General features: G+C 38.0%; 1 protein-coding gene across 1 annotated transcript in view; it reads right to left on the reverse strand.

The window, feature by feature from the left end:
* LOC103773905 (sodium/potassium-transporting ATPase subunit beta-1-interacting protein 2) overlaps positions 1-25,627 on the reverse strand; it is a 73,990-nt gene that overhangs the window by 16,342 nt on the left and 32,021 nt on the right. Inside the window, exon 2 of the mRNA XM_008941287.1 lies at positions 305-365. Coding sequence (XP_008939535.1) covers positions 305-365 — 61 coding nt within the window. The remainder of the gene's footprint in view (positions 1-304; positions 366-25,627) is intronic.

Consider the following 25,627-nt stretch of genomic DNA (forward strand, 5'->3'; position numbering starts at 1 on the left):
GGGACCCCTGGGGCTCATTTCCCTTATGGCTCTCCCTGCAGGGCCGGCCGCACCCTGGGGGGAAGCTATAAGGCAAACTCACCTCCTCTTTATGAAGGACTTTGGGAATCACCCATATGTCAACCTTAATTCAGGGGCTCAGGGTTCAAACCCCAGCATTTCATAGATCCAGAAGGACAGACAGAAAGAATGTTCTGGCTACACTATAATAAGGCATTTAGGTTGAAGTCAGCAAGACCCAGTACAGTGGAGGAGTGATTTAAAAAAGAATTTGTTTTGTATGTAATAAAGCTTTAGTACTTACAGCTGTCCTCTTCTTCAGTAATACATTTCACAACATAACAGGCATAGATGAAGCCCGCCAGCTGAAACAAAATGTTATAGCATTAGAAATAAAGTAAATACAATAGAGAAATAAGAGTTGGTTTTAGAAAAGCCACAACAGAAACAGAAATAGCAAAAATCACCAGACTCTGTTCGATGAGGTAATAATAATTCTTCACAACAGTTTGGCAATTTTAATTGGATATACTCAGGGGAATTTTGCATTTTTCCTGAAAAACACACCCTTCAATAAAACTTCCAAAAGTGGATCAAAAATTTTTGGTTACCTAACTGGTTTATATTAATTCTTGATAACCAGAAAACACAATGTATGGATGGGCTTTTAGCCACTGAAGATGTAAATATTTCTATCAAAATTAGATTTGTTATCCAACAAAACTCGACCCTCTAACAGAACTCTGTTTTTTTAGTATAATACTGCCAGCTAAACTGAGGACAAATTCATTGCAGTTGTAAAGCAATTTTATGGTCATATTTTATCACTTCACATTAGGGCTGTGGATTAGTGGGACTTGTTCCCCTATCTGCAATAGCCCCCAAGCCTCAAGACATATCTAGCACTTTGGATAGGTCTGGATGTGTTTATATCAGCATCTCATGCTGCAGCTGGCATATTTATATATTTTCCCTTCCTTCCCTTCTCAGAGCATGCCCAGAAGTGAATTGTAAACAGAAGCAACTGGATTTAAAGAAAATGAAAATCTAGGGTGGTTCCTCAGTACCATGGCAGATTGCTTATCTTAAGCTATCACCTGAAAAAATAAAAGGAATAAATGGCCAGTATCATACGTGCCATGAGCCAAGTATCATGTATCTTTTGTTAGTTCCTTCACCAAGTTCTGTCATTGCTGAGAAGTTACACCAGAAGCATTAGAACAAATATTCGAGCAGTAGTGTGTGCTATGTATTGCATGCTTTAAACAGCTTCCCTTACATACAGGTCTGGAGAGTTTACTGATTACCAACAAACTGTTTTTCATCCTTTGGCTCATGACTGAAGTTTACATGATAGGATGTCAAAAGAATTCAGGTTGCTTGATCTTTTTTTTCAGTGAAAAGTGAGCTGTGCTGTCAAAATGTGTTATTCTGTACAGGTCACCTCAAACAGATCTTTTCATGAGCTGCAAACTCAACTGTAGACTTTGGGAATTGGCTCTTTACCTGGATAATAAAAATGCCTAAAGGCTACAGCCAGGACTGAACTCTGTGTGTGAGCGGTGCAAAATGTGTAATCTCCAGCTGAGGGAGATAATGATCTTAATTTCAGACAAAGTAATCAGTGGGTCAGACAGTATAAAGGGTGAGGACCACATGTTTTTATGAATGCTGGTTGCTGCAAATTGAGCTTTCATCTTTCATTAATCCAAGGCACACCTACAATATTGTGGGTTCTTAGAACCTACAATCACTGCAATATTGTGGGTTCTTAGAACCCATAATTTTACCCATATACATGAAACATAAACAAATACATTCTGTTTCCTAGTGCCTTCATATCTGAGGCAGTGACCATGCCTCATTTTCTCCAGGTCTTACACAGATATTCCTGGTATTTCTGTTAGTTTTCTATGTCAAAAGCTCTCCGTACCTATGAACGTCAGATTCTAACCGTCTGTATGGCTAGAGTTAAAATGAAAAGGCCAGCCCCAAGACTTTTCTGAAGAGATCAAGACTTGTAGCCAGCAGAGATGTCTGCTAACTGCTTACATTCCTGTTGGGAGCCAAGAAGCTGCATTACAGGAGAACTAAACCATTCAATTTGTCATTTATTACAAATCTGCCTTATAGTGCTGTTGGGAAGATTTTACACCTGGGAAGGATGAAATATTCACTGCTGGACACAAAGAACGCACTGTACCAAGAACAGTGGCATTCAGCTAATATCAGCATTTAATCTCTGTTTTATTGGATCGCTCTTTCCTTTGGTTTCTTGGCTTCAAGACAGAGGGCTAATTTGCTCCACTGACTTATGCTCTGCATAACCCCATTGACTTCAATGACATTACATGAGGTTTAATTCAGCAACAAATTAGGCCCAGAAAGGTTGTTCGTAAATGATTCCATTCTTGGATGTGAACCTTGGCTTAATAGTTTCTCTGTTCTCTTTTTACAGACCATCAGATCCAAGATAGCTGAAGAGTTGCATGTCTAGTAGGCCTAAATGGTAAAGCTCTTCTTGTAATACACTTCAATACTTTACTATCTACTAAAAATACCATGAGTTCACATGTTATTAACTAAACTTCTCTCACAAAGCACAGCTAACAAACTGTATCACAAACTATGCTTACAGCTGATCTTTTAATTGTATTCTGTTGCATCCCTCGAATGTCTAGGGAACTCCTTTGATATATAAGTAAATCCTACATCATCTCATCAGATGAGCTTGTTGATTAGGAGTGCCTTAATGATAGAGATTGCTTTGTTCTAAATAAAAATGAAAGTTTGTTTACCACAAGATAATCAGAGTTCATAAAATAAACCTCCCCTTCTCAATCATTTTTCCAACCCTTTGCTTGGTATACATAATATTTTTTTCATCTTTTTTAACCAAAGTATTTATCAGTTCTGATCCAGTGATAGCCATTCAAGATTTATCTTCTAATTGTATCATCAGCAGAAGGCTCACACTCAGAGATGAGTTTCAGAAACAAAAGTCGCAGTTTTTTCTTTTGGGATGCTCAGTGGCCTGAGCCCATGGTGACTACAGAGACCTCTGGAGAGAGACCAGGATCATGCTTCCTCCCTGGCGGACTAGGACTTCCTGTAGGAAGAAGGGTACAGCTCATGTACCAGAGATTCCTTGGGGAACCAGTCAGCTAAAACTGTTAATGAATTCCCACGTGGATGAAGGGTTCTCACAAAAGTTACCACCTTTTTTTCTAGTGCAAAATGCATTTGCTTGACTTTGTTTCTCTAAGAAAAAACACACTGCAACATACCTATGTACAGCACAAAATAAATCAAGTAAATTCCAAACAAAACACTTCCCTGAATAAACTCCTCCCCCTGGAGAAGATGAGAGGAAAACAAAAATAAACCAAACAAACCACAACCCAAACGATAGACGTTAGTCACATTGTTTAATATATACGTGGGAAGCCCTCAAACAGGGCAGTGTTGGGTGCAGTACAAGAATTACATAGAGTTGAGTCTTCCTGATTTGATATCTCAGAAAGACTTTTGTCTGCTGTGAGAAGGGATAAAGAAGAGATAAAGAAGGAGACTGACTGTTTTAGAAAAATCAGTTTAAAACTAGGGCAGCTAGCTTTAAAACACTTGTTGCTTAGAATCTCCATTTTAAAAATTATTATTAAGCAAGCTTTCTTTTATGAACCATGTAGCAATAAAAAGAGATAGGTGCAATGAATAGAAGATAGTTCTGGATCCCAAACCCACCAAAATTAGGTGTCTAAATCTATTCCATTCACATTTTAATGTTGTAATAGGGGCCTCCAGAAAAGAAGGAATCATTAACAACACTCTTGCTCATTTATGCGTGTAATGATTAGTGAATGCATTTTTTCATGAACCTCATTTTCTGCAGCTTGAAAAAAATAAGTTCTATAAAACTTTCCCTAATATTTTCGTATGAGCATATAAATAAACACTGATCTTTCTAAAAGTGACATATTGCCCATCCCTGCACCAGCTCCCTGGCTGTTACTTTGATGGCACCTGATGGCCATTTTTTCATACAACGATCTCAAACACTTTAAAAATATCTTTAGTGTTTTATTTATTTTTTAATCTATTAATCTAGTTTCACTGGTCTGCAGGCCATTAGCACTCTGGAGTCAGCCAGGGCAGCTGACCTGAGCTGGCTCACAGGGACATCCCATACCATAAATGTTATGCTCAGTATAAAGAGGGATGTTTGCTGAGGACTGGAGGACGTGTGAGTGTTTAGCATTCCTTCAAAATAAATCAGCAATATAACAACACTACTCAAGGTTTGGCAATGTATTAATTAGAGAATTAAGTTAATGCATTTTATTACCTTATTAAAGCCATATAAGGCAAAAAAAGTAGACAGAATATCCTCTGCCCAAGCCAGTAGTGTCCTGTTACACTGCTAAAGACTCTTAACAGATCCTCAGTTTTCTATGAGAGTACTTCCAGACTTGCTCAAAATGTCAACTTCTGTGATCAAACTTAATCAGAATTGGTATTGATCAAAATCCTGTCTTGTTATTTTTTTCTCACTTCTTTTATGGAGATGAATGTTTTCATACATTGCAAATAGCACCAGATTTGGGGAAAAGGCTATTATATGAAAACTCATAATTCCTGGTTAAGGCCCCTACCTTTCTCTCTTTTAAGGCAATTTTTATATAGATAATTATTAGGAGTTCTCTTTATTAATCTAGACACCTGAAACAAAAGAATAACAGCAAGGAGGAGAAAAAAGAAAAAAAAAAAAAGGTAAGATCTGGGGGGGATAATGGGGATAATGTAATGAAAAGAAGACTCAAGATGAAAATGAATGAGTTAAGGGTTATGGAAATCATACGTGGTCTTGGCTTCATTGAAGAAGCATGTTTTACTCTATAACCTGAATTTGTCAGAATAAATGAACTTTAGACTTAAGTGCAAAACTGTTGTGTTCTCCTATGGAAAGATGTTACAGGATTTTCTGCACCAGCTGAGGCTTGTGTATTTACTTTCCATTATTAAGTTTTTGCAGGATGCTATAAATACTGTGGTTTTAAGACCTTACTGAAAAAGGGGCTAGTTCAAGCCATAATGATGCAGAATTACATGTAGATTGATTTTGGCCCTGAGAACTTTATACTGCAAAGCTGTGATGTTACATGTCTACTCATGTGCGACTTAACCATGTTTCTTAAGCTTACAAGGGGGTGCACATATAAAACCCTTGTAACATTGTGCAGTTGTGCATTTAAGGAACAGTGTTTCTTTAAAATGGATTTTTGGAGGCTGGAGATATATATATATATAGATATATATATGTATATATATATAATGAGCAACTGAAGAACTGGAGAAATACTATCTAGAAAGCTTCCAGTAGGTTGATTCTCAGAAAAATAATAGTCATTATTTATCAGAAAAAGTGAGACAGAGAGCTTTTTCTCAATATCTATAGAATTAAGCCATTATCATGGGGGTTCTAAAACAACCCCCTGCAAAAACCCTTTTGAAACATGAGCGTGCAGCAGTGCTGCATCGGTGAGTGAACATCCTTGCTAGAGTATAAAACTCCAGCTATGTTCCACAGAAGCTACTCTGTTGAGGTACATTTTTGTTGTGTTTACATTTAACATTATGAGAACTCTGTCATTGCTCCAAGTTTAACTATCTTTCATCATAAAAGGAATATTGGATAACTATTGGTATCAGGCCAGATTCCTGATGGGGAATGTAAACTGTGTGTCCTTGCAGTCATTATTCTACAGAATGAGCTATCTATGTGCTATCTGGAAAGAATAATTCATTTGTATGGCCAAGCAGCTTTATTCTGTGCAATAAAATAATTATTAAAGAATGAAAATGTTAAATTGCCATGTCCACAATAATATCTAGGAGACAATAATGAAATTTAAAACCAAACCCATAATTTCTTAGCCTATGTAGTTGTCAAATTCTTCTTCATTCATTTCTTAAGCTGAAAGCTGCCCCAGAGTTTTTTAATTTTTTTTTTTTTTTTCCAGCAGGCACAGTGAAAATATGAATCATAAGTACAGATAAATCTAGACACATTGGCAAATAGAAATGTGATAAAAATTGCATTTATTTCACCTGGTGCATCATAATCTTTTTTATATCAGCTCTCTAGAAGGTACTTAGCATAACATCTGTCTTTATTTCCCAGTGGACTATTTAATTTTCTGGAGAGTTCCTTTTTGTATAAGCATTTGAAGATCACAGTGAAGACCTGCTGGAATGCTTTTGTTTGAAATGCTGCTGGGAGCTTGGGAGCAGTTCTGTCTTGTCCATTCCCTTAGCATCTTCCCCGGCAAGCTTTTTCACCTGATGAATTGAAGAGACCACAGGAGCACTGAAAATCACGGCACTGTGGCTTGTCAGATAAGAGCTATGAAGACCTTTAACAATGATAGAAAGCAAGAAATACTTACCTGTTTTGAAGCTATATTACATTCACTTGGCTTGACTCAAATTTCCTGAAAGTTTAGTGAGACTTTTCTGCAAATCTGACCTAAAACTTCCTAGAAATCTTCCCTCTTCCTAGATATTTCAGTGTGATTTACGCTTTTGATAACCACATGATATTTGGTGCCTTTCCATGATTTCATCTCACACCTAAAGAATAGGATGTCCTTTTTTTCCTCCTACAGACATCAAAGACAACACAAAATACAGGGGCTACCGGTTTGTACAAGACGGGACTAAGGATTGCTTATTGATGGGCTCTGTGTTAACTGAACTGCAGAGCATCTTACAGATTCAGGCTTGGTGTTGAACTTTAGATTTCCACTCCCACAGGTGAAATGCCCCTGCTGGGACTCTGCTGGATTCACTCAGGAAGCTGAAGCAGGTGTGTCTCAAGGGGCAGAGGGGAAGCCACAGCAGACTGATCCCCAGATCACTGTTTAGAGCGATGATAGGGCTGGGAAGCTGGAGACAAATTCTCCACCAGCTGCATTTGCTGGGTGCATCTCAAATGTGCATTGCACAGTAGAGGCTGGAGGCATTAGGTATAGGGAAAAAAAAAAGGTGTTAAAAACTACAGAACTTTTAATTTTATATTTTCTATTTTTGTGGAATTGTCTCCACTTTACCTTTTCTCTCTTGATTTGGGTTAAATTATATATTTGGTTACATATTTTCATTAATTCCATTCAAACTTAGTCTATGGGAAGTCCTGAAAGTGGAAAAGTCTATTTCTCTGTTTTGTCTCACAATGTCGCTCTGAAACCCCTCTTGTCACAGTCAGAACAGAGCTCTGATTGTACAGAAGTCAACATTGTGCAGTGACTGCTGTTCACAACAAAAGTATTTGGCCATTCTAGATTTATAGATTGGGAAAAATCATCCAATTTATTTTTGAAACAAGGCCAGCTGCCTCTACCCACAACAACAAAACAAAAAAGAAAGAATTAAGCTGAAACAAGTAACCTACAGTATAAAATACTAAAAGTCTTTAAAACATGTATCACCCTGGTCATTTTATTAATAATAGGAATGGGCTATTAAAACAAAAGTGTATATGTGTCTGTATTTTGGCTTTGCTCTGAATGTTTTATACCAACAAAACTTCTATGCAAAAAAAAAAAAAAAAAAAAAAAAACCCTCTTTGGACCTTTTCCCCTCTTGTCTTCTGGGAATGCTTTGGAATGGTTTAATCATCTGGCTCTGGTATCAGATTGCCTTTGGCAGACGTAGATTTTCTTATCATTATGTCTAACTGTGTGTCACCTTTTCCAGACAGCCATAGGATTAGGATAAGAAAAATTGGTTCTTTATGTTGCAGATCTAAGAAAGCTACAGATAGCTCACAGCCCACCAAATGAACGCCTAGCATTTTAAATTGAACTGCATTAGAAGAAACAGTTAATTTTCAATGCTACTCAGTCCTTTGAGGGGCAGTAGGAAAAAAAAAAATACATATTTGAAGTTTATGCAGATTGTATAGGGGAAAATATTTTAATGATGCAAGAGAACTCTGAATTCCTGATAAACACATCTGAGTGCTTATGCTCAGTGAAAACCCATCCGTCCGTGTTGAGGCACCCCTATGGCAAGTGGACTTTGATGTGAGTATGAACACTAGGCCCTTGGGTCTGGGAAATAAGAGCATTCAGAGGAGAATGAGAAGATGAGAAAAAGAGTAGTATATTCTGTGTTCCAATTTCTCAGGACTGTGACCAACCATGAAAACTGTGTAGAGTAAAAGTTTGGGAAGGAGGCACAGTTGATTTGCTCTTCTCCATTTCATATTAGATTAAGTTAGAGTAATGCTGTCACAAAAATGGCAAGAGCCAGAACATTTCATCAGAGATGAGATCTCAGTAACAACTGACTCTGTCCCTGTGATGTTATTTATTTTTCCTCTGATGAATTTCTGCTTATTTGAAGGCTCTAATTGTGATTGTAGTCTCAGGAGGTTCAATGGTACATGACAGCTTTGGCACTACACTGGTTTCATGGTGGTGGTCAAGATGTAACAGCCTAATAATGCTCTGTTTGAAGTGCTCCTATGATGGCTGGTGATGGTGGTGTTGACAAGGCAAATTGATGTATGGTATTGAAAGCACACAGCTCAGCTGAAGCAGCTCTTCAGCATCCTGAAGAATCAAGTTGGTTACTTCACCTTACAAAAAGAAAACAAGTAAGGCATTCATAGGAAGATCTCTAGATGGTGTTATCTAGAAGAATAGGACCTGAAGTGATAAAACCTGAATATTGATTGATTATTAAATACAGCAAGACACTCAGAAGCCCAGTGGGAATTGTGGAGTAACAGCAGAGGAACAGACAGATCTCTGACAGTGCAATTTACAACAGAGCTGCCAGGAAGGTGACTAAGTCAGGAGGAGGCTTTGCCTGTGTTCTCTGGCTGCCTGTGCCCATGCAAGATGGGGAGATGGGGTATCTGAAAAGATTGATTCTCTCTCTGGCAACACATGTAAAGAAGATATGAAAGAATGTTTTTTTTTTTTTAACCAGATAGCTCCCTCAAGCCTCATGATCTGGAGTAAGGAAAGAGAGGTATCTCAGTGAAAATACAAAGCAGTCTGCATGGAGTGCTCCACATCACTGCATCTCCCTAGAATCCATATGTCTAGCAAGTGCATTGCTTAGCACAAACATTTTGCTCTAGATGCACAATATAACAGCATCAAGTGTCAGGGGGGTTTCAAGGTCAATAAAACCTCTTGCTGTAGCATCTAATATTTAAAGTAACTGAAATCAGCTCATGTTTCAAAGCCATTTTTCCTCTCAGCATTAACCTACTGCAGTCTTTTTCCACCTTTGTAATCTATAATAAAAGATATGTTTCAGTGCTACCTTTTCCATTCAGCAAAATCAGCTAAGCACACTACAAAAAAGCAAATGCCAAAGTGCTTTCTGAAACCTTTCCTACAAAAGGCGAGCCACTGGAGAGTTTAAAGGAATATCACACCATGCAGCCTAGGCTGGTGTGAAGAGAGATTACCCTCTAGAGCCTCCAAGCGGAAGGACAGTTTAAATTCCACAGCCAAAGGCACCTCACCCTTACAGCCCTTCTGTTGAAGGGCAAGGGATCACTCCCTTGTTTATTCAGCATAAAAAATAGCAATCTCCTTGGCCTGAATGGAAACAGCTCGATGGCAAAGGTCCCATTCAGTGCCTGGGGTGGCAGAATACATAGGAATAAATTCTGCACTAAGTGTGACCAAAAAACTTGATCCTTTTAGCTGAAGATTCCAGTAACATCATATCACATGAGGCATTTGGGGGCAATGATGAATTATAAAGAGAGAACATTCTCAGAAAGGCTGTGTCCTTAGAGTCTGTGCCTCATTGCAGAGAGTTAAGTGGATGAGTTATTTCTGACAGTTTATGAACCTTATTAATATAATGCAGTACCTGGGAGCGTGCCAGCCATGGTGATCAAGGAAGTCTAAATTAGACCTCTGCCATCGACAGACATCAGATGCTCATTTAAAACTAAATGTTTCATCTGAACCGGGCATGTCTTTTGTTATCCTCTAAAGCACTGATAGTCAGCCTGAAGCTCTGAAGCTCTGAGTGGCTCTCAGTAGTCAGCAACACATCTCTTCCCCAGGTCTCAGTAAGAGGATTTTTTAACATGCTGATGCAGAAGCTGCTAGGGTAGGAAGAGCACAAGTGACAGCAGTACTTTGATGTGTTAGTCTTCATGAAAAATGTGAGGTTTGTGGGTTTTTTAACCCATGTGTGGTGAGCTGCAGTTCTGTCACCTGCTCCAGGCACAGGTTTCTCAGGGCAACCCATGCAGTGGCAGACTGGGATGCCTTGACACCTGCAGGAGAGGTGAGGGGAAGCTTCTGCACCGGCAGAGAAGGACAATCTCCAGCTAGCCCCCACACTGACAATAGACTGCATGAAGGGAAAGAAAAAGCCATAGTCCTTTCCTTCTGCTCTGGCAGCAGCATACACAGTAGCACCATGCTGATACAGCAGCTGTGTTCCTTCTTTGTCACTGAAAATACTCTGCCTTTCTCCTTGCCTCCAGAAGCTCCACTTCTGTGATGCAGAGCCTCAGTACTCCCTAAAAGGAGCTTCAAAGGAGTGAAATCGCCGTGGTGTTTTTTTTTTTTTTTTTTTTTTCAAAATCGGTAAAATGGAGGTGACAGTGGTTGTTTCACCAGGGCACTGCAAGTTTCCAGTCATCATTATAATTTTCTGTCTAAGATCTTGGATGGAAAGCATGAAAAGTGTTGCAGCTACATATTCTATTGTGTATTAGAGTATCCTATGAAAAATAACAGCAATGTGCTGATGCTTTATTTAGTATCGTTTATATTCAATGTTAATATTCCAACTGCTTATAGTATCTTTTTTTCTGTAATTCTCAGACAGCTCTGGCAGAGAATAGATCTTTTGTAGATAAGAGATTTGGTATTATTGACTTGAACAGACGCACCAAGTCTTTGAAAAATGAAAGACAATGTTATATCCTACTGAGGATCAGAAAAGAAATTATTCTTAGAGGTTTGGTTCTCCTACATCACCAGTTCATTACCAGAATTAAGTATGACCTTATTTCATCTAATTGTATTGCCTTGGCAGAATGAATGGCAGGAAGGATAACTCAGTTGATGAGACATGAGAGTATGTGATACAATGCTGCAATGAGGTCCAACTCACACAACCATCTTTGGAGACAGCCAAGCTGTGTAGCTGCATAGCAACAACAAACATAGTGTAAAGCCAAAACAGTTCATATTTAATGAGATTTTGCCCCCTTGTTTCTCATATATCCACAGTAAGTGGAAAAAGGTTCTATTGATATCTTTAAAAGTTAATGAAAGAGGTCGAAGAGTTTAAAGGAAAGTGTACATAGTGTTGAGCTAGAGCTTCCAGAAGGAGGAATAAAAAATTCTGTTGTCTTAGCTCAGTTCTACTCACGTTTCCAATTCAAGAGCTTTCATCTGGAATGTCTTCTATGATTTAGCCTACTTTCAAATTTTCAGATACATGATGCCAGTCAGCAGGAACCTACTAGGAAGCATCAGGAGGATGTTCCAAATGAAGATAAAAGATATCAGTTGCAGTAGAATGGATCATGCCTTTTTGCAGAAATTGTGAAGTTAAATAAACAGGAAAAAAACTCAGTCCAGAGTGGACTTCATTATCTGAAATACAACATATGCAATAAATATTGTTCTTAAATACCTTGGTATTGCCAGGTAAATATGGAAATATCTCTCTATTAGGAGGAGTGAAGACAGAATCTGACAAACAGTTGATGATGCTGTGTGGAAAAACCTTACTTTGAGCTAGCAAACAACCCTTAGCAGCTACTTTGGACTTCTGCCTTCCACAGTTACAAGGTGCCAGAGTTGATAATTGAAGCAAAAATATGTATGTCCTGCTGTTACAAATCACTATGAAAAGTGATTACTCCTATAGGCCATGTGTTTGCAGGAAACTAGGAATCCATTTTACCAAATTTTGTTCTGTGATTTACACAGGAAGCTTAGCAAGTTTTCCTACACTTATACTTACATAAGGAAAAAAGAATTTGTCAGAGTGGACAAATACTTTATACAAAGTAAATCTAACATAGAAACCCCATTTTTAAATTGACCAAGAGACTTAGGAGCTCACTGATGACCTTTAGGTGAAGTGTGTGAATGAGTTTCGGAAGTGGGATTTGAGAGCTTTTGACAAAATGTTGTCTTTTGTAAACATCATATCAATTTAAGAATCTATTTTTATCATATTTGATACTAGTGAATGCAAAGTGATAGGTGTAATTTGTCCACACAGAGGAACTCAAGAATATTTTAATTAAATCAGAACACTTCTTGATAATCTTAGCTAATCAGGTGAATAGAGTCTGGAACCCTCCACTGTAGAAGAAAACAATTATCTTTTAGTAGCTCGATCCCTATTATGCTTTATTACTTTTTAAATGCTGTGCATTTAAAGACATGCATTAATACACTATTTGATCTAAGATTTAAAGTGAACCAACTTATCTTTGTTCAGGTTCTTCTTGTTACAGATAAGCTACATTTTCATAAGCTTATATATTTATTTGTTTTTTTATGCTTAGTGCAGTAAAACACTAATGCTATCTTTTGAATGCTCAAGAAGATACCTAGTTCTTGGAAAATTTGTAACAGAGTATTAGTGGGCAATAGTCCATCAATCTGCAGTAACACAAGTCTGCAGTGTGAACATGGATACGTACGAGGTATAACATATCAGGTGTGCAAGTCTAGTGGAAGGCCAGAGACACTGCAGAATAAATTTAGAATTATAGAAAATGGACAAAAAGCAAACAGAGTCTGAAAACCCCTAATATTTCATGCCAAGACAAATGAAAGTGCATCCAAACATTCAGTAAACAGGTATCGGTGTGGCAGTATGCCTTATTAGAAATAAAAGATACAATTTACAAGGTTTGACAGACTCATGTGCTACCCAAATAAAACTGATGCTTTGCTTGGATGTCTACAAACCAGAGGTGACATAGGTCCCATAAGCAGATCTCTGTTTCCAAAGAACCGAAACAGACCAGTTATATTAATAATATTGAAGAAATAGGTTAAAATTAAAATAAAAAATGCCAACAGATTTAACACTCAAAATTCATTAAGGGAGAAACATCCCATTTCCAAAAGTTCACCTGGCAGTGTCTAAATGACCAATTTGGATAAGCTGCTGTGATCTGGTGGTCTTGGTCCCCTCACTTGAATGACTGGGGACCTGACTGGGACAAGCATAGCTGCTACTTAGCATGTGTGCCCAGATTTTTTTTCTTTGGAAGCCCGGGCATCAGGAAGGCGAAGATAAGTGTGTGCCTAGGTCTGCACTCTGGCCATGTGAGAGTGGAGATCTTTCTTTCACAGCCCTTGCAGTCCTTTGTTCACGTTTTCAGAGGTCTGCTCCCTCTGCAATGGAAGAAACAACTTTGCAGAGGCAGGTGGTTGTTTATGTGCCCAGAAAGCTTGACTGCTCACAAGTTTCTCATGAAATGCCTGCAAAATGGCCACCAAAGGCATAATTCCATGGCAAGGTGTTAGACTTCATGCTTAATATGTGCCTGATTAGCAGGTGCTTGCCTCTGAATTTCACTCCGATCCTCAGCATGCAGCAATCTAGCCGTGAAGCAAGGCTTTAAACAGTTGGGCAGCAAATAGATGTGAAGCCCTACTGGTATTCACAGAGATGATAATTGCATGATTTATGAAGATATTTATCTTATCTGGAGGATGGCATCTAGCACAAAAGCCAGCTTTGAGATCCTTTTGTTCCTTGTTCTGATCATTTGGTCAAGCCATCTCATTCATTTTCAATACAGAATATAGATAGCAATTGCCTGTCTGATTTGAATTTGACAGAATCATCCCAACACTTTTCTATGTTATTTTGGAGACATCCTCCTAAATTCCTTTTAGCCTTTTTAGTCATTATACTTCTGTACCAGACTCCTGATGATGGAATATTTTTTTCTTCATTCTTATACTGAATTACTTGATCTTGAGGTCTTATTAAGCCCACTAAGTAGTGCAGTTTCTTCATTGTCCTTGCTTCTGCTTCAGTCAGGCCATTCTTTCACTACTGTGGTCCTTGCCTTGATAATATTTTTTTTTTTAATCAGTTTAAGTTCATCATTTGTATCTTTCACATTGCTTCTTCACACTGATATTGTTTATAACAGGTGTTATAATGGGGAGGTTCTATATTCTAATTTATTAGATTTTGTCTTTCATATGTCAACGAGTATGTTTCCTGCTATCAAGCAGCAAAAATCATGGTCATATAGTTTCTGTTAACCATTTAGCTATTGAATTCTTCCATTTCCATCAGCTCCATTTTTCCCCTGGTCAAACACTCTATCACATGTGGAAAGTTGTATTCTAGTCACAAGCATACTGTAATGTTGAATTAGCAGCAGCATTAAGAGCTAATTTTAACATCACGCATTGTTTAAATGTAATGACTGTGGTATGCGTACTGACTTTGAAATACTTTCTAGTTACACCACCTTTGTCATGAATTGCACATTTTTCCAAAACCAGCAAGGTAAGATCAAGGCAAGCCCTGTGCTTAGTGACGGATTAATGAAATACAAATATACTGATGTTTCCTTTAAGAGACAATTTTTTTTCTTGTTTCTTCACTCTTTGTGATGCAGGGGAACAGGCATGATAGAAATGTCAGACCTTAGTTTTGCCTTCAAGTGTCATTGTTAAGCATTTTTCTAGTAGCTTCTAAAATGTTCACCTCTGGAATCATGAACATAATTGATGACAACTATAATTATCTCCCTTTTTCCCCCATAAATGTGAAAACAAATGCTGTCTAGCTTTGCTGTGTAGACACTGGTGAGAGACAGGCACCTATACAGCAAAAAAATGTTCTCATCTATTTCAGGAATCTAATTTATCTAAATTAGGTTGGGATGAATCTTTCTAGAAATGTCTGGGTTTTTTTCCACGGCTGAGAAAGAAGATGCATTGCTGTCTAGCTTTGGCTACATACTAACTTTTAGATGACTGAAGCCTGGTGATTTGAGATTAATCCTAGTCTAGCAAAACAAAGCAGGAGGTTTAGAATTTCTATATGCCTACAACAGTCTTAACAATCAACTGAATTTAGAATATGCAAAGACTAGAGGACTAACACTCCTTCAGAGCAACCTGGACCTCTTGTTATTCCAAGTAAAAGGAAATAAAGTGTTTGAACAAAGAGAGGCAGGAAAGCCTGGCTCACAGATGGGGTGCCTGTGGAGTAGTGACTCCAGACCTGTGGTTCATAGTGCATAATTAGCTCAGTGTGGATTCCAAGTTTAACTCTGAGTGTAAATAAGGATATTCCATTTTGTCTGTACCTAACAGTAGTATCACTCTTGTTTTAAAAATATTTTTTTCTATGTCGACACCCCAGAACGGGTTTTTTAAAAACGGGGAATGTTCAGAGAAGAACTGTAAGAATTATCAGGGGAGTAGAGGGAAGAGATTAAGCAGGTTAGCTATGCAAAAGAGATTAAATTTTGTCATAAACCATAAAACCATGGAGTAAAATGTTGCTAATGACAACATGATGCAGTTTTTCAGGTAACTGTATTGTAAGCATCTGGCCAAAAGGTAGAAATTTTGACAAGTCACAGGTAAATTTTAATAAGAATTGTGGTGAGCTTTCTATCATGGGACATTTCAAGATCCAGATTAAATGTATTTTCAACTGTAGTTCAGGCAGGAATTAATTCAGGGAATCTCTGTGCCCTGTGTTATGTAGGAGGTTAAACTAGGTAACTGCAGCATTTTCTTCTGGCTTCAAGATTTTCAACTCTAATATGGTTCATGCAATATTGGGATGCCACAATTTCAGTGTATAGGAGTATTTGTGAAAGAAATTAATTCCACAAATGGGGAAAAATGAACACTTTAGTGGAAGAATAGCAGAGAAAGCTGTAATGATAGTAAAGCATTTGCAATTAGTATCTAGCTCACTCATGTACAGTGGAGTACAATTATCTTCAACTGTATTATGATTTCTTTTACTATTTTCTTCTTGAGTAAATTAACTTCAATTTGCACATTCAGTACTAAGTAGCATAATGCATATTACACCATTATTAATACACCTAATTCGATAGATATGTAATTTACGTTGCTATTGATATATGAGCTGAATTAAATCCAAAGAATCCCAGGAGAAGAGTAACCCGCTTATTCCAGACTTCAGCTTACTATTTAATACAGAAATACGGGGAAAGAAGGCACACCTCAAAAGCTTCAGCCCTTATGTGAGGAACTGCATCTGAATCTCCAGAAAGGAAAAAAGTAGTATCTTAAAATATCCCTCTGAAACAAAATGAAGGAAATTTAAATAAAGAGCACATGGGAGTAGGGCAAAGAGAAACGAGTGAGGGAACATCACCTTGACTCTTTCACTTTTTAATAATTTTTCATTTTTTACGTAGCATAATATTTCTGACTTCTCTTATCCTTCAGAGGCCTGTGGACTAGTATAAAACGTGCAGAGGGACAAAATTTCAGAATAAGCATTGTATGGTTGGCAGCAGGCTGCCTGAGGCGAACACTGTTCCTCTCTGCCGATCAGTGTACAACCAGAGTGCCAGACATTTGCTCCTATGAAAGGATCAGGAGCAGAGACTGACGGCTATGAACACACCAGGGCAGCACAGTGCTGGTGGAGCCCTCCCTGATCAGCAAGCAGCCTCCATGAAATGCATTAAGAGATGTGAACTGTAGAGCCAGCAGTGACAGGAAGTTATGCAATGACATAAATCAAGTATCTTACGGAATAGGGCCACACTAATGAGGCAGAGGCACCACGCAGCCCTGAAGAATATAGTTTATCTTCACAAAACAGAATATATTCTTGGGACCTGGGTAATTAACGATGCAGGGAAAGATACACTGGCTATGGCTGTGTTGCTAAATAGGAAAGGGCCAACGGCCAACCTCTGGTTTCAAGGCCAAATTGTGTAGACTGCCTGTTGTCAGCACCACTGTGGCACAGTTCCAGCTGGAGCACAGGGGCTGTGTGAAGGATGCATAGCACTTAACTGAGACTCCTATGAGTCCTATACAGTGAGACTTGTAGCTCTGAGGCAATGCCATCTTCTCCAGTTATTTTTTTAGTTCAAAGCATCTGAAATGATGACAGCTGTGTCACAGCCCAACAGAGTGAGTTTTTTCTTTCTGGTATAGGGTCGCTGTTCTATAAAATGACTGTGTCATATCATACCCACCCAAGTTTTTCTCCTAGCAAAGGTGGCAAGGCAGAGAAGAGACAGCAGAAGACATTCTTTTTTTGAAAATTGATATCTGCCTCAAGATGGTCCCTTAATTTTGTCTTTTCTTTAAGTCTGCAAACTACTCCTAGATGCAAAACTGAGGATTGTGTCATGTCTTCTGGATGTCACAGGAGGGTATGAGGGGGTGCTTGAGGGTTCAAAACATCTGGAGGTATCACTAGGAAACTGTGTAAGCTCAAAGGAGCTAAACACAATGCTGTCTCGAACATCCTGCCTTTTGGGAGAGGTCTCTGAAAGGAACTGTCTCCAGAAATGTGTGCTTGTACTGTCATAGAAAATGCTTGTGGGAGTACTCAAAACAGAGGCAGGGTGTAAGCTAAAAAATAAGTTACGTAATTTATCAGGAGTCCAGCACTTTAGCTTTCTTTCTAGCCCTCTCTTATTAGGAACATAGATTCAAACTTTGAGAATGCTCACTTTTAATCCTTTCAATATCTATGATCCAAAGGATTGCCAACCTACTTGAAATACATACTGTTAGTGATGATGATGATTCTGCATATCTCCACGCTCATAGTAGCATTTAATTCCCACAGACAAACTTGCTGAGATTAATGGTCTCCTGAATATGAATACAAACTAGTGCAAGTAACTGCTGCACAACTAGACAGATGAAGATCCTAGTTTCCCTTCACATTTTTCTATTGACCACATTAAGACCTTCCTTGCATCTGTGTAGGGATGTACTCCCTTTGTCGGCTGGAAGTCAGGTCTCCGGCACTTGCATTCACCTTAATCTGTGAGATGTTCACTCATTGTATGGTGCATAAAATATCTATTTTAATCTTAAAATATCTTATAAATCATACTATTTCTTCCACTCCTTTTTTCCAGGGATGTTAAGATTTTCTTTCAGACGTCCCTTCGCCTCCACCCCCCTTCCACCTTTCAATAGAGGATGGAAAAAATGGTGAAAGTACTTGCCAGATATTTGCTGTTTTAAAATATTTTTTTTGCAAAGGATATGTGTGTTTGTATATGTATGTGGATGTGTGTGAGAAAGAGGGAGGAGAAATTTTGGTGCAAAGAAATGGGCTGTACTTGTTGCTCCAATATCCCTGCTTCTTACTATTTATGAGCTTCTACATACAGGGAAAGTATTACCCTCTTCAGACTAACCATGGTGAAAAAGATGTTATGGCCTAACAGAATCCAGTCATCACTCTTTAAAGGCTCTGATATCATGGCACACCAACATTGAACATTAATGTAATCTAGTCTTATATGTCCAGTTTCAGTTTAGTAACTGCTTAAGTAAATATTAAAACACATGGTCAAGGAAAGCTCCACATAGACAGTAGTGTCAAAAAGAATGTTTCCTGCTGTGTCTGCTTAATCTTTCTGTCCTCATTATGAGTAAAATGCAAATGGATGTGACAAAGACATTTTATAGCAGTGGAAGATTGTACCAGCAGAAATCAGAACACACAAAATAATATAGCAACTTCTTGAGACATTTTGGAAATCTAGATTAAACACAGTAAAACCTGTCCAGTAGAAGCTGGTCTGCATGTAGCACTGCTTGTCCAGCTCATCAACAGAAATGATGATGAACCATCTTTCCACATATAACTTCAAGCCAAAAAAACCAAGTAATTCCAGTTAATTTATTTTGTTTCCCTCCACATAAGCCAAGGAATTTACAACAAGGTTATAGCGGAGTAGTAGGTAATTTATTATCTCCCATTTCAAGTGGGGGAGTGGGAAATACGGTGAGATAAAATGGTTTACCAGGAGGTCACTCTCTCCTTATACTCTGAGAAGAATTTAAGAACATAGGCTCTAACCCTGACTCAGAGACTGAATTTCTATGTAATTTCAGGTATAAATAAAAATTTTCTATCAGCAGAATTTGAACTCACTAGTACCTGGCTCTTAGCCAATATTTAATTTACTGGTCCTGAAGGAAAAGGTCTTCTTAGGGGCAGCTTGGAATATTTTAGAAATACTTTAGCAGTTAAGCCCAGTACTTGGCTTAGAGTTCTTCAACACGTGTGCACACCTGAGTTTGCAGCAGCTCTTTCTCATTCTGGTTTGAGCTTCATGCACTCACTATTACCTGTGTTTTTACCAGTTTACACACAGTCCTGCTGATAGCATCATATGGCTAAGGCCACAGTCATCACACCCACTATGCGCTTTGTATTTGCTGCATTTTGTAACAGGCATTTCCAGAAAAAAAAAGAGAAATGAAAAAACAAGTCACTTCTCTGGCCTGTTAACAGTTGCCTTTTTACGGTCCCCATTCTTTCCACATCATGATACTATTTCTTGATAAATCTTTTATCTCACGGGCATCTCTTCCTCATTTCTACTCTTACTTTTAAAGACTTTATTTTAGGCTTATGCATTAAAAGACAGCATATTAAAACCACTTGACTTATTTTTAAAACATTTACACAGCAGTCTGCACAGAGAAATTTTCCTTTCACCTTATCTCAAAGCATCACAAGTTGGTGGGTTTTGTTTTTTTTTTTTCCCTCTTTCTGGCAGTCTTGCATGTTTTGGTTTCTTCCTTATTTTGCACTAAGCTGTTCTTTGATAAGGTTCAGCTGGGGGAATTAATTTCTCCCAGGACCCAATCAGGTTTTTACATCAATTAGGCTAATTGACAGAAGGTTTAACACATTTCTTAATTATGACTGCAAATATGTTCTTGGAAGAAACCCCAAAGCACAAGAGTAAAAAAAAAAAAAAATGGAGAGGCAAACCTCTTTTCTAGTAAAATAAATTTGTTCACTGATGGATGGCTATTTCACCACAGCTGAAACTGCTTTGAGCAAGATAGTCTATGCCACACTAGAACAACCACCCTATGCCTGATGATGAAAATTAAAAAAAATTATAGAGTAGGGGAGAATATAGACATGTATAAAGGACATATGGGAAGTCAGAAAATACATAGCTAGCCACCAACCTACCAAAACAAACAACAAAAAAATCAAATTCTGGAAAGATCTACTGGATTTTTTTTCTGATTTTGTAACAGGACATCTTAAATAATTTGTGCTTATTCACACTAGCTGTCTTAATCTTTTTTTACCTAAGTCTAAACCTCATTAAGCTAAACCTCACAACTCAGTTAAGCGTCAGACATGGTTTACATTATGATATGATACTGTAGGATAAACTGTAATTCTATCTTCTGTTTTGGGCTCTAGTCCTTTATATTTATAGAAATGATAGGATGATTCTGAAATGTACAGAACTGCTTTTTCTTGATCTTCCTGTTTCCATGTTTGTCATTCTTCCTCTGTTTCACTGTCTTCTCTGTGGTGCTGCAGGAAAAAAGCAGTTCTGTACTCTTCAGAATAACCCACAGTTATTAAATATTTTCAGAAGAGGAACCCCTGAGGGAGATACTTAACCTCAGTCTTTGCTGGTGTTTCTGAACATCTGGCCACCCTACTTGATAAACATGCTAGCAGCATTGGAGTTTTTTAATGCCTGTGCTGCACACAACTCAAACATGCGAGTTTAGTGAATGAAAGCCCTTAGGGATGAAGTGTTTAAAGCAGTACAGAGGAGTTATATACATAAATCCCCTGGATGTATTTTCTGTGCAGTACATTTAAACAACACTCTATTACTATATATAACTCCATTGCTTCACTGGAGTGAGAATCAGTATTAAACTGCAGCAGTCCTCTAAAATAAATGGGCCATGTTGCAGTTTCTGTGAATATTTGTGAGTATCAGGCAAGAAAGTCATGACATCTTTAAGTGTATATAGTACACACTGAATCTTGTTGCCAAAATGCCAGTTCCTTTTTTAGCTACACTGCAGTACCGTCGTCTCTTCTCTTCAGCATGAGATGCATGTCCTGCATCTATACTCTAGTTTTTTTCCTAGAATGTCCCTCAAAGGTATCACAGCAAGCACTTCTTTCTTTCAAGCTCCTCATTTTAAATACTGAGGAAGGCAAAATTTTTCCTTTCAGAAATTAACTCAAAATCAGTAATGACTAATTTACGCCACAATATAATCTTACAGTTGTTCTCTATATGTCTTCTAGACAGTCAGAGCCTAGGACCCTACGCTTTGCACCACAGGCACTAACTCATGTAGGATTTGGTTTAGATTTGTTCAGTGCAATTGCAACTGTAGGGAGCTTTAGCCCCTCTCTTAACAGAAGAAGTCTACACCCTCCCTGTGATGATGTGGAGGCTGCTCTATGTAGATCCTGGTGAGTCACTATGTATTCCCTTCTAAGGTGAGAATTCTTTTTTCCATTATTTACAGCCTAGATACTTGTCTCATTTTCCCTTAGCAGCTCTAAAATTTTCTGCTCCTTACTCCACGTTGTCTTCATCAGAAAGGGAATATTTTCTCCTAGATCTAGTGCGTCAGCTAGTGAGGTCTGACAACATTAAATAATGAAGAGGTGGTAGTAGCAGGTCTGTTCCTTTTTTGACTTCCAGCCTGTGATTTTATGTTTTCTTTAATGCAAGGCAGCACTGCAAGTCAAAGGGGAGTATGGGAAAGGAGGCATTGCTGCAAATTAGATTATGCTCCATTCATCTGCATCTCTTGTCCTGATCTTACCTTGCCTTTCAGTGCTACCTCTGTCTCTTCAACTCAGACAAAACTCTGTTCAAAAAATGAGTACAGACATGGTGTACGATCTGTTTTAGAGATGACCTCTCCCCACATTCAACTGAAGGATCCTCTCAGTTATCTTTGTCACCCTTGGTCTACAATCTCTTACCCCAGGCCCCCGTTAATGGTGAGATAGAAGCCAGGCAGAGAAAGGCTCAGACTGGTTATGCTCCATGTGTCTTCCTCTACCTACTGTCCAGGTCCTAATGCTGACCAGCCTAAAGGTAACATGCCATGTCCACAAAGAGTGTGAAGGGAAAGCCAACAGCAGGAGCCTGGACAAAACTCCTAGTAAAATAATAATAGGAACATGGGATCAGTCTAAGAAAAAGGGTGGCGACCACTGTACTAAATCTTACGCTGTTCCCTCTTAGGGGGTGATGTAAGATATTTTTCTGATAATCACATAAATTTCCTTCTCTTTCACATGGGAGTATATGTGATCCCACTGGGATTTTCAAAGAACATTTGAGACCATATGAAGAAAGGGTGGGAAGCACATCTATTGCCTCTTCCAACTTCAAAACAAAGTACCCATATTGTTCCTGAGAAATATTTTGCTGGAGGAGTGAAAAGCATCTTAGAAACCTCCCTTGGTAGCAATACTTTGATTAGCCTACTTGAGCCATGCCAGTAACTCCCTGTTTCTATGTTCAGCACAAAAGGACCATGCTTCTTCTGTATCTTCCTCATTGCAATTTAAACCCAAGGTTTGCTGCCTTAGTAGAACTAGACATTGAAACACTTATTCCAATTTTCCTTTCTAGTGTTCACTTCTGAAGCACAAACTTCCTAAGCAGATGGGAGAAGGAAGAGTCCTGCATTCTGGTCCTTGATCTGAAAGCAGCTGCTGTGCCCAGCACAGTCCTGGACTCCAGCCGGGTCTGGGCTCACACCTTGTGATTCTAGCGTGGCTGCCATCTTGGAGCCTTCTTGCCTCCACCTTTAGTAAGCACTGGAATTGTGAAGTCAGAAGCAAACACTACCATATTCTTTTTACAGGGTCAGTTTTCAGCCCTTATATTTGTTTTTCAGCTGCATGACTCTCAAGTGCCTGGGATGGGCACTGCAGGATCAGCAGATAATCAGAATCAGGTTTCACAGCCAGAGACCATCTGCAGTTAACTGTAAAATCAGAGGCCAGGGAGGCACAGACTAAATATAGTTACTTAAATTGTTCAGTGGCAATAAGACTAATACTTCTGAACAAAATCAAAATATTAGATGTTAAGGGAAGCCTACTGGTGAAAGCTAGGGCAAATGCATGTTCGAGGCACTCATGATGAAACATCGGCAGAGCAAAGGCAGCAAAGAGTTAATCATGCTGTCTGACAATGGGCATCTGAATCATGCTCTGAATCACATTTGAGCTGTTTCTACACTATCTATAAAGGGATTTTTCACTTTGTTTGACATAGTCTGAATCTCACTACCCAGATGTGAATAGAATCCTATTCTCCCAAAGCTCCCCTTTAGAGGATTAGTCTCTTTGTAGATCTAACTGCTAGAGCTGGTCCTATGAAAATTTCAGCAGTAGTGACAGCAGCAATAACAGAAATTCATGGGGATTTTTATTGGTTGCTGAGTGCAGAAATATTATTTGTACTTCAAAATTGTTCCATGGAACAAGTTGTAGAATAATTAATTCAGTCACTGATTGTTGTAGTTTATTAGGCTTCTTGGTGGCAACTACAAGTCTACTGTATTAGTCAAAAAGAAAACAAATTGTTTTGGAAGTTTCTGTAGACTACTGAAATGCTCCATCTCTAGTGTATAGTGTTCCTCAGCACAGTAAAATATCTACAACATTACCTTTTCATCAGTGCACTGCCCAGGCTTTAGGCCTGGCACAGATCAGTATTTTAATCTGTTTACTGATAAAAAAACATTCTGTAATGTGTGACTTGAGAACATGCAATTCTTCCTTTTTTTCCTTGCCACCAGTGTTAGAGAACTGATACCTATTAAATTGTAGATGAGTGAGCCTGTAATTATCCTGACACACTTCAGCAGTTGTAAATAGTTTAGGATCAAATCAATGCTCTGGTCCTCAACATTTCTTGAATGTGTTGAAAATCTAGTTTAATTGTGAGAGGTGGTTGTCTTTTCTGGGAAGTTAAGCAAAAGACTTCTTTTGGTCTTGAATAGTACTGGACAACAAGAACTTTACTATATTTTGGATGCTAGTAGAAAATACCTCAACTTCATGCTGTTAAATGGATCATATTTAAACGAGGCTGTTCTAAAATTAAAGACTGACTGTTATCTGGATGTTCTTCCATCCTGATGATTGTGTTCCTGCATCACTTGCGCAAACGTAGGAGAGATCAGTGATGCTTCAGCTTTATGTTAGGTTTCTTACTTCTGTGACATGATTTCAGGTATTTCAGTGCCAAAATGATCTCGTGACCTTCCATCAACAGATGGTGTAGTTGTTCCAGCACCACCATTGTAGATAACTTATTGTTAGCTATGTTGGGATGAATGGTTGAGGTGAGAAGGATTTCCATTCTCTTGTTTTATTTGCTGAAGAATACAGATTCAAACTGATTGAAACTATTGGTCAATTTGTGTGGAGCTCACTAAACTTCAATTTATTTTCTTAAAAAAGCTTTTGTATTATTTTCTAAAGACAGTGAGAAATAAAATTATAAATGAAACAAAATATTTTACCTTCCTTTCTCTTGGCTTTGAAGTGAATCTGAAAATCAAACATTTGTGCAATTCTAAATGTGCTCCGGCAAACATAATGTAGACCTGTCCCCTGATAATTGTGTTTTTGTACACTGTGAGTATCCTAGGGTATTTTTTTTTTATTGGAAGTTCTACAGCACCTTGCATTTACTTCCAAAATGAATATGATAAATACTAATAAAGAATACCAGTGATTACAAGTATGTTTTAAAATAAAGCAATATTTGTATATTTACACTGGATTTGGCAAAAGTATTATTGAAGATCTAATAAAACAGTTCATACAAAGTTGTTCTTCAGCAGTGTTGTAGTTTGAGTTTGTGCCTGGTATTTCTTACTCTGGCACAGATAATCAGTCTATCTGCAAACAGCAACGTTCTTCTTCCCTGATTTATTTTCATATTGAAGACAAATTCAAATCCTACTGCTTTTGTAAAAAAAAAAACCCAAACCCAAAACAAAACAGAAAAAACTTTTATTCTGATATCTTTTTTTTTTACATTTTTTTAAAAATAATCGTCCAATCTTTTGATTACATCAGTAGTTACACAGAGCCTACGCCTCTAACTGTTTTCATCTACACATGATAAACAGATAAAAGTGTTAAGCAACTGAGTATGAAGATACAAATTTTCAGAGGGAAGAAAGTGAATATGTATTGAAAAATGTGTCTTCGAAGAGTATTGTCCAAGATGACTAATTAAATGTAAAGAGTACTTAAATACCCTGGGAACACAAGATTTTATGAAGGCAGTCTATGTCTTTCTGTCCCTGGTATTTGGAATGTCTTCTGTTTTCCTCCATTATAAACTAGCTATTACTGATTTAAGTGCTGATATGATGACATGATTTGCCTCCTTGTTCAACAGCTGTTCACAATCTGTTACTACAGATTATTTCCTCTCTAAACTTCTATTGAGAGGGACTCTAGAGTGCCTTAGACCTTTTTTCTTGGAATTATAAAAATAATAATTTATCAACATAATTCATATTCATTTATCTCCGAGGCTGCAGCA

The sequence above is a fragment of the Merops nubicus genome, unplaced genomic scaffold, assembly GCF_000691845.1.
Source record: "Merops nubicus isolate BGI_N331 unplaced genomic scaffold, ASM69184v1 scaffold7935, whole genome shotgun sequence".
Taxonomy (NCBI): Eukaryota; Metazoa; Chordata; class Aves; order Coraciiformes; family Meropidae; genus Merops; species Merops nubicus.